Below are 10,462 nucleotides of genomic sequence, written 5' to 3' on the forward strand. Positions count from 1 at the left end.
TTCACGCTTTCATTAGAAACAATATCCCAGTGGAGACCATGTCAGTGAACCATGAGGGCAAAAAACAAAAACAAAATAATCGTTCATTAATCATCATTGAGGTAAAATGTTCAATTAATTGTGATGTTGATGTGAGGTCATATCACCCAGCCCTACTCCTTATGGATATCATGCCCTAACCTTTGTAACTATTATCAGTGGCGGTTCTAGACCACTTTTACTGAGGGGGCCAAACTGGGGCCAGTTGTTTTCTCAGAGGGGAACATTAAACCCAGGTGAAAAATAGACAAAGATGATCGCTTTAAAAAATATATATATTATGCCAAATAATATATTTTTAAACATCATTAAATACCACAACATAAAATACCATGATTGATATTTGTTTCAGTAACAGTATTTCATACTAGATTGTGAGTCCGGTTGTTGAGTCAAATACTGTGTATGTGTTATGAGGGGGGGCTCTTCCTTTTGGAGGGGTGGCCACAGGGGGGACCAAGCTCAGTGTTACAGGGGCACTGGCCCCTGTTGGCCCCTGCCTAGAACCGCCCATGACTATTATCAAAAAAACATTTACCGTCAACAACATTTTCCTTTCTATGAAAATGCAACAAAAAAAGTATTTTCTCTGGCTCTGCAAAACTGCATACATTTTATTCCCTGGCATCTGTTGTTTTGTCTTGTTAATACTGTTAAAAGGTTCAACCTATAAGCAACTGAAATGTTATACGCCAATAATGCAATAAAGAAGAGAGCAAAAAAGGAACAAACATACAAAACAGCGGTGAGAAATTTGGTGCGTGGCCCTTTAAGGTTCGTGCAACGTCACACGTCGCACACGTCACACTGCGGAAGTACCAATATGGAGGACGGCGGAGAAGCTTCCACGAAATCACTTCTGAAAGATGGTAAAAACACATTAATTACCGTCGTTTCTCATCTCAAAGCGTGTTTGTATTTGTTAACCGACATCCCTGAAACATTACATCATCAGCTCTTTCAAAGTTTGTGACTCACGCGGCAGCTAGCTGCACTTTTCCCGTTACAGCTGATATTTTGTTATGACGTGTTTGTCTTCATTGAAGGAATTTATCGACAACGTGTTGTTAGAGGCAAAGGAAATGCATTGCACTGATACTATGTACAGCTGTTCATATGATTGTAATAAACTGTGTATTAGTGACAGAAACATTAACATGGAAATGCAGACTGAGAGACAGCAGAGTGAGCTTCAGAGAAACGAGCTGTAGTACGGTGGCCTGTGAGGCTCAGCTGTACAAATATTTCATGAAAAACATTGCACTTAGTGGGCGGCTGTGGTTCACTGGAAGTGTCAGTCGTCTCTCTAAACCAGAAGGTCAGGGGTTCGATCCCCAGCTCCTGTGTCCACATGCTGCTTCGTCAGCTGCATAGAGATGTGTGTGAATGGATGAGTTACCGAGCCGTTCAGGAGATTTTTACTGTATGGTTTTTGAGATAATTAAAAGGTAAAGTCTGCTCGAATTGCAGAGAGACACTTTGATATTTTAGTCATATTCAATATTTTATTTTGAAAAATCTATGACAGGTGACAAAGATCTTTCAAATGATTCTTGTTCCTGGTGTCCCTGGCTGAGTTATAAAATAAAATTCTCATGACCACAGTCAGGGACATGAGGAAAAATAATCCATTGAAAGATCTTTGTCACCTGTCATAGATTTTTCAAAATAAAATATTGAATATGACTAAAATGTCAAAGTGTCTCTATACAATTTGAGCAAACTTTACCTTTTAATTAACTCAAACACTATAGCATTTCCAGCATGGCGGCGGCTGCTGATGATCAAAAACAAGTAGTATAGTGCTTCCCTTTCCTGTTTCTGAATTCTTTTTTGAAATGTGAAATGTTGACATTTCTTTTTGCAATCATGTAAAATTTGTGCAGTTGACCTTCAGGGCCACCGTACTATACAGATCTTTTTTAAGTTGCTACAACCCAAAGCCTGACATTTGTTTAAAGCGTGAACATGATGAGTAGTTTGAGGATTTGCTGCTGATGTGTGTGCAGAGTGCTACACTGACTTCCTTGCCGAGGATTTCGACGTGAAGACGTACACAGCGCAGGCCATCCACCATGCTGTCATCGCTGAGCAGCTGGCCAAGCTGGCGCAGGGCATCAGTCAGCTGAACAAGGAGCTGCACAGCCAGGTACACTGCTTTGATTTTTTTAACCGTATAATAGGACAGACATAGAAACATAAAGTACACCATGGATGTCATAGGGTACAGGTAAAACAGTAAGGGCAATAATACTCTTCACTGGATGGACTAAACATGGCAAGAGATTCAGTCAAATATGTTTAGATTTGTTCAAGCAAGGAACGCTGTGGTAAGCACGTATTTGTACTTCTTTCAGGTTGTGGCCAGACATGAAGACCTGCTGTCACAGGCGACTGGGATCGAGTCTCTTGAAGGTAAGAGTCCCTTCATGAGAAAAAGAACAAAGCCTACAAGAACGGCTTCATATATATTTACCTTGAGCTGCTGGTGGTTTCAGTCTATCTGACTGTGCAACGTTTTTTAAATACCACGTGTAGGAGCAGATTATCAGAATAGTGTGTGGTGTTTGTGTGAAGGATCTCACAGGGTGATTGAAGGTTATCTATAGCAGGGATTCTCAAACTTTTTTTTTGCCTCTACACCACGTGATACTTTGTTGAAATATGTTGTCTTAATGTTAAAGGTGGAGTCAGTAGAAATATGTTTAGCAGTTTGTAAACAGAACATTCAAACTGGGCCCCTCCTCCTCCAGAAGTTCACGCCCCCTGCAGGACGTAGTGTGTACGTTTACTGCTTGTACCGACACTGCAAGCTAACGCACGCTAGCACAAGCTAACCGCCGGTGTTTGTCACCTGCCTGTCCAACAGGAAGCAGACCAACTCCACGTCCACGGGTAAAAGACAACACAAGGTTCACCCTTGTTTTAGAACGAGCTTTATCCGCTTGGTGTTTCTCCTCACTGTGATTATATTTTCTCTTCTTTGCTGCTACGTCCACGTCTGTCATATTCACCGGTTTGAATGGCGTCCAATCGCTGAATTGTATCCACTCCTAAACTCACCTGCTGCGCTGTCATTGGCTGGAGGAAACACTCCAGCTCCGCCCAGAAACGTCCCAGAACAAAGCAGAACAGTAAAATCCAGTCAGAGGACAGAGTCTCTGCAGACACAGTCACCACCACACATGTATGGAGGCCCAGAAGGGACGATGGAGCAGCTTTACTTTAGGAGAAGTCTGTATTTTATTTTGAAGGATAAGCTACAGACTCTGTCTCTAAACTTTGGACCCAGGCCTTCCAGATTTAATCCCCAGGTTCACACCTTTGCATTAATCTTTCAGCTTGTGGATGCACATGGGAAGCTCGTTCAAACCAACGATTATGACCGGATGCAACCTGGTTTTTAAACTCTGCCTCTACTGTTAGTTTGGGCATTTCACCACTAGAGGGAGCTGGTATCCTCAGATTAAAACAGAGAAATCAGAGAAGCAATGTGCTTAAAGGAAAACATTTTGTTGTTGTTGTTGTTTCAGGGGTTCTTCAGATGATGCAGACAAGGATCAGCGCTCTGCAGGCGGCTGTTGACAGGTACAGATGTGTTCCTGTAGAAACACCGTGTGTGATATCTGAGAGACTGAAACCTTGCTTGTGTTTCTTCAGAATCAGGACAAAGATTGTTGACCCCTACAACAAGATCGTGGCACGGATCACGCAGCTGGCCAGACTGCAGGTGAGTCTCCACACTAGGGCTGTCACCTACCTGCTTTGATACCATGGTAACACAAACAGAAGTATAATGCACCCATTTAAAGCGTTTTAAGGCCCTCAAAGACACTGTACATATTTAACAGGTCATAAAAACACAAGAAGGAACAAAACACACGTTGAAATCTTGTTAGAAAGGTGAGTCTCGAGTCACGATTTGAAGGTGGGAGGGTCGGTGTGGTCTTGAATATGTTGGGGAGTGAGTTCCAGAGGGAGGGGGCAGCTATGGAGAAGGCTCCGTCCCCCCAGGCTTGCTGCTTTTGTTCTGTGTTGTGGAGACTGCAGAGAAAAAAAATCCTCTGCGCTGACCTGCCCTCCTTCCAGGACTTAAACCAGCTCCGGGCCAGGAAACGGGCAGGTAGCATCCATGCAGAACCCTCACACCCCGGACACAGACTGTTGTGTCCTACACTCCTCTCCGGTAGGCGTTACAGATCACTGTACGCCAAAACAACCCGACATAAGAACAGTTTCACACTGTCACTCTGATGAACGCTAAACAGTCACAGAGTGTCAGAACTGTTTGAACAGCCTGGTTCAAAAAACCAAACAGGTCTGATTAGCTCATGTCTCGATCGGCACACACTGTACGGGGGGTGAATGTTTTGATGACTCATCTGTTGTGATTTGATAAAGGATACATGTTATGCATAGTTAGGCGTGTAGCTGACCTGATGACAGGCGGGCGCGATGTTGCGGTTTGTCAGGAGGCTTAAAACCCGCCTCAGCTCCAGCTCTCAGCCTGTCATTAGCTTGACTGGAAGTTAGGGTGAGACAGTATGGTAGTTGAGGGCTTTGTGAGTGAGGCGCAGGATTTTGCATTGGATGGGGACAGGGAGGCAATGGAGATTTTGAAGGACAGCGGGGTGATGTGGTCACCAGAAGTTGCAGGCAAACTCCTGCACATCATCTAAATTGTACACACCCCTCTGCAAGGATTCTCACCCCAAACGATGCCAAGATATTTGTGCAATTGCTGCTCTCTCACTATTAAGGTTCAAAAGCTTTGGTACTTCTTGATACTTTTAATCAATGAAAATCAAAAGACTGTATAGTTTTAATTAACGTGGTATGAACGTTTTGACATCCGTACTCCTCACACACTTCACGATGAAGATATCAGCGGCAGAAAATCATCTTTGCGTGGCTGCTTTACAAAAGAACATTGTTTCACATTCGATTCTGAAGCTTTCTAAAGAACCCACAGAGAAAATCGACAGTGTGTAGGAGAGCGCAGCAGTGTGTGTGTATGTAGGCTTGAGATTTATACTGTGGAGAGCTGCGGGCCGCTGTGTGTGCAGCTCAGTAAGAATGCTGAGCTGCAGTTTGTTGTGTTTGTGCAGCCGAGGGGAAGCGTGATGAAATATTGATGAAACAGCGGCTGTAAAAAGGTCAGCCTGATTCTGAGGTCTCTCTTCAGGGCTACTGGCTCTTTGTCACTCAGAGTGTGTGCTCATGTGTGTGTGTCAGACAGGAGGGATTTGTTTTCAGTCTGAGTCTTCAGTATGAACTGGATGAGACTCAAACAGCTGATCTGTCTCTGAACGGACCTCGAGGCCTCCTTCTCTCATTTGGGTCCACCTCCGGCAGATAATGTGACCGCACATGTTTTAAAGATCTCTCTGAATCAGGACGAGCGCTGAACAAATAAATCTATTGTCCTCTCATCAATCCACTAATAACCCTTGAAAAGCCTCTACCGCACTGGCGTCCTCCATTTCTCATGATCTTACCTCCCAAAGGGAACAGTCAGATCACACTTATCAGACTGGATCTAACTAAAGGAGTCGTTTGAGTAAAAACATGCTCTGTATTCTAAATCACCTACTTTATTAGTAGTCTGTACTTATTGGTCCAAAATGCAGTATGCGATCAAATGCGAGAGCCACGGGATGCCACAAATACCAGGATGTTGTTCTGATTCTGGAAAAATCTACAGTCTGCATCAGACCACCCTCGTGTGCTGTTTCCCACAATGCAAAGCGGCAGGTCGGAGGTCGAAATGGCGGACAGCGACGTCCATCGTAACAGAGGAAAATAATCACAATCAGACCGAACCACACAAAGAGACCACCAGTTATCTTTGTTGATTCTCTAAATCATGAAAATCGAAATGAATCTCTCGTCAGCTTTTTTCAGACTCTAAGCGGACGCTTCACTGTAGCGGCGTTTGACGTCAGCTGGGCTGTTGTTTACTTCCTCATTCAAAGACCGGAAACCAGCTTAGCCTGGCTGCAAAATAACCACCATCTGGCAGCCATACTGCATATGACTGTTGAACTTATTATGAAGTACATACTTCGTTCGATAGCAGTATGAAGTAGGCTGCTTGGAAAACAGCCAAGAATTCTGGGGCGGGGTCGGCCTAGCAGTCAGGTTCCGCCACATGTTCGGAGGATGTAGTCCTCCAGGCGGACAGACAGCCCGGGAATGAGTCCGACTTGTGGCTCCTTTCCTGCATGTCATTCATTCACTTTTGTTTACTTCGAGAAGGCAGAACAAACACCTAGCTGTGGGAGTGTCACCCACCTGGTGGGAGGGGTTACTGCCCTTTGTGATGTCATGAAGGGAAAATCTCCAAACGGCCTGTTTGAGCACACATTTTCTGAAAAGTGGAGCAGGCAAAAGATGGAGAGGATGGACTTTTCTCATCATTGGGGGGTTTGTAGACGGACTAGAGACACATATTAGTGTTAGAGAAACATAACATGGGGAAGTGGATTTTACAGAATGTGACCTTTAAAGTCTGTATTTGGAAGAAGAGACATACGTACTCGATATAAACAACATATTGCACAAACAAGCTTTCCCATTTTTATTTGAATTTAACTCGTAAACAATCGTCATATTAATTGCTGCGTGTGACATCTGTTGCAATGACTGTCAGCTGTCTCACCTGAACACATGACATCATTGCCTCAGAGTTAATGATTGTTTTTATGTTTCATGTTCCTCTGCGTCTCCCCAGGTGGCCTGTGACCTGCTGCGGAGGATCATCCGCATCTTGTACCTCAGCAAGAGGCTGCAGGGGCAGCTGCAGGGGGGCAGCCGGGAGATCACCAAGGCGGCTCAGAGCCTCAACGAACTCGGTGAGAACATGCATGCTTACTCATGTGGAAACCTACAGTCTGTTTCTATCATACTATGACTGCTGCTGTAGTGCAAAAGCAGGCTACACTTTGTTATTGCAATGCTTCAAAGAGGATCCTTTTCTGTTTGGATGTTTGCACAGACCAGTGTGGGATTTCTAACACAGGGACTGGTTCTGATTCAGGATGATATTGTCTCTAAATCAGATGCCTGTGCTGCTCATGGTTTTCCATCTCTGCCTTGTATATGTTTAAAAAAATGCCACTGATGGAATCCAAAGACCCAGAATCGGTTTGCAGCTTCTCACAGTGGTTGTCATGGGAAACCTGGCAACCGTCAGACATTCCCATATTCCCTCAAGCTGACATTGGAAACCACAGCGGTCTTGTCACCAGGCGATAATTAGTAGTAGTAGTAGTAGTAGTAGTCTCCGCCGTACACAAGGATGAAGGTCTAACTATGATAAATGTACCTGGAGAATTGGCAGGCTCCCCTCGAGGCTGCAGCGGTGATGTGTTTTTGCTCTGCAGGATCACAGGAAGAAGATATGTTACCGCAGCTGCAGCGAGGACGATTGAAAGGGGCTGTTGACCTTTAAATCAGAGCGGTGTCAGCCGCAGGGTTCACGGCATCCGGCTCGACAGATTAAACACTAACCAGAGCCACAACTAGACTGAAACATAAACACGCAGAAACATCATTAGAGCACTTTTTTAGGAATATTTTGAAAAAGCAGAACAGGTCTGCATGCTTTCGTATCGATTTATTTCTGATTCCTGTTTATTGATCTGTGACACATTGGCCTAATTTTTAACTGAAGGTTTCCAAAAAAAGCTCTGCAGCTACACCACCGGGTGCTTTCTGTATCTGTTCTGTATCTGTTCTCTGTGAGTTTCAGAAACAGTGTGAAATGCTTCTGAACACAAATAACACTGTTGATAATAATATCTTAAATTGTCCTCTAGACATCGACAGATATTTAGCTTACAAGTTTAACAACTTCTGCTGGACCCTTGAAACAGAGCCAGTCATTTTTATTTATTTGAGAAAGCAATCCCTGGTTTTCTTTTTTTCTTTGTAAATTCAGCCACCAGGGGGCTCTCGATCAAAACAAAAACAAAAGGTGATGTCGAGGCTGATGGGGAATCATGGGAGTGATTCTCTCTGCTACTGCCAGAGGATAAAAATCAAGTCATGAATGAATTTAAGTTATTCTTTCTTTTAGAAAGTCTGAGACCGAGACAAGACAGAGTAAAAATGCTTTAGAGTCCAAGATGAGACCTTCAAAAAGTGGTCTCGAGACTGGTCTAGAGTACTACAACACTAGGCTGAGGAGGGTCAAAACAGGAATGTGTTTCCGGGAGCGATGCCTCTGTAATGACGTCAGACAATCTGAGCCTGTCGGGGACAAAAACATGAACTCTTAGTCGACCTTCTTTTATTACTTTTCAGCCATTTCAGCGTCTACTAGCTGAAGCAATCTACCGGAGCAGGTTGACGATGCGTTCATCGACACTCGATTCATCCCCATGTTCTCTTTTCTCTCGGCACTCCATCACAGATTTTCTCTCCCATGCTCAGAGTTATTGCCTAACCATGGCCGGAGAGGTTCAGGAGACGGGAGTGACCTTCTGGTGTCAGCGGACGGAGAGTGATGCATCGCGTGCCTCTGCCACCCGTTATCTATCTCTCGTTCGACCCTCGGTTATCAAAAGGCTTTGAGCGTGACAGAGCGGGTTCACAAGGGCAAGTGTTTTTAGAAACCTGCCTGCTGGCGTGCGACCACTTCTTCTAAAACACACACACATAAACACACACATAAACACACACAGGCACACACAGGCGCGCACAAATTCCATTTGCCGTAAAGAGCTTTTAAATGGGCTCCGTGTCCTCGCTGTTCTGCGGCACAACAACACGCTCTTAAAGGTGATACAGTGTCGGCGTCTGGTCTCTGTGTCCCAGTCAGTTGTTGTCCAACAATGCCAGCAATTTATCAAGTGGGCTCTCTGGCCTTTTCATTTTAACTCAAGGGCCGAGGGTGGGGTCAAACAAGGGTAATCTGAAGCACTGGTTCTCAACTGGTCTAGCCTCAGAACCCACCACCAGCTCCTTCATGAGAAATCATGATCCAAATTTCAGATATTTTTTAACCAATGAGATTCATTTACTGAACAATAGTGCAGTTAGGAACTCAAACAGTAACGGAACAAATGTTTTTAAAAACGCTTCATGGTCTTTTTATTTCCGGGCACACTTGTGCGACGCACTGAAAACAGCTCTGCGACCCACGAGTTGAGAACCACTGATCTAAAGAGTCCAGTCCCACTCACATTAGGCTTTATGGATGGCATTGCTCCTTTGCTTGTCTTGTGTACAGGACGTGTTATATCTTACGACTTATAGCGTGCGGCGTACTTAGAACGCAGCCTCTGGGTGTTTAGAGACGAGAGAGCGCGGGGCTGACTTATGACACACACAGAACGCAGCTCTGGGTCAGTCTGTAGGGACTTGGTGTGAGGAACTGGCGGGACGCTGGTTCATGTCCCAGTACTGAACTGGAGCACTTGAGCAAGGCACAGCACCCCCAACGGCTCGGGCGCTCTTTCATGTTCAGCCCAATCACTCTGACATCTCTCCGTTAGTGCATGTCCATGATATCCTGTTTGTGCATGTGTGTTTGTTTCAGACAGTCATTTTACGACACCACAAGTCATTTCCCCTCGTTGGATTAATAAAGGATCTCTTGTTCTTCTTAAAGCCGTCTGAATAAGCTTTATGCAACCAGAGTTCTCCCCACTTTGACAAACGCTCCGGAGAGACAGCGTTGTACTGCGTTTCAAATGTCTTTGAGGGTTTGTCCGACACTTTCAGCATCAGTAGAGCCAGTGCGGTTCTCTCACTGAGTGCCTCTGTGAAATATGTATTTTAAAGGCTTTTTAAGGCATTTCATGTTGTACTTCACACCGTTGTTGACAATAAAGTTTGAATTCAAAGTAACGGTAAAAGTAGAAACTTGCTTTCACCCAAACCAGCAGATGTTGTGGTGAGATGCCGCTGCAGTAATGGCAGCTTGTTAACTTCTAGTCCCCCCCCCCCGGCTTGGTCTGTACTTTTCTAATATTTATCGGCATGACGAGATGTGTAATAGCTCGTGTCAGGGAGAAAAACTGGTATTAAATCCATCTGCAAGAATAGCAGGGTCAATAACGTTATTGATGTTTGGAGTTTTAAAATATGTAGAACTTTCCTCCCTACACATGCGACGTCTAGTTGCCCATTGGCTAAAATTAAAGACATTCTAGGTGACAGGAAACATCTCTAGTGACGGCGCTCTCTTACAATAACTGATTTTACCTCTTTGTCTCTCAAAGTACCAGGTTTGTGTTCCTCACACACAGCACTTCTTGGGCGGGCATTAAGATTTCGGGGCAGCTCGTGTTCCTGTTATAGTCGACTTTATGAATTGTTACTGACAGAAGCAGATGCTTTGGCTCCTTTTTTGAAGTCTTTCAGCGTGTCCTAACAGCGTGCGACAGTGGATGTTTCATCCTGCACAGTCGCACGC

At 44.5% G+C, this 10,462-nt stretch overlaps 1 protein-coding gene across 3 annotated transcripts in view; it reads left to right on the plus strand.

The window, feature by feature from the left end:
- The first annotated feature begins 807 nt into the window (after positions 1 to 807).
- Positions 808 to 10,462, plus strand: part of cog5 (component of oligomeric golgi complex 5) — a 53,691-nt gene continuing 44,036 nt past the window's right edge. For all 3 annotated transcript variants that reach the window (XM_061029410.1, XM_061029411.1, XM_061029412.1), the window contains exons 1-6: positions 808 to 908; positions 2,049 to 2,188; positions 2,397 to 2,454; positions 3,573 to 3,627; positions 3,700 to 3,769; positions 6,773 to 6,893. In XM_061029410.1, coding sequence (XP_060885393.1) covers positions 863 to 908; positions 2,049 to 2,188; positions 2,397 to 2,454; positions 3,573 to 3,627; positions 3,700 to 3,769; positions 6,773 to 6,893 — 490 coding nt within the window. In that variant the 5' untranslated portion in view covers positions 808 to 862. The remainder of the gene's footprint in view (positions 909 to 2,048; positions 2,189 to 2,396; positions 2,455 to 3,572; positions 3,628 to 3,699; positions 3,770 to 6,772; positions 6,894 to 10,462) is intronic.

The sequence above is a fragment of the Labrus mixtus genome, chromosome 22, assembly GCF_963584025.1.
Source record: "Labrus mixtus chromosome 22, fLabMix1.1, whole genome shotgun sequence".
Lineage (NCBI taxonomy): Eukaryota > Metazoa > Chordata > Actinopteri > Labriformes > Labridae > Labrus > Labrus mixtus.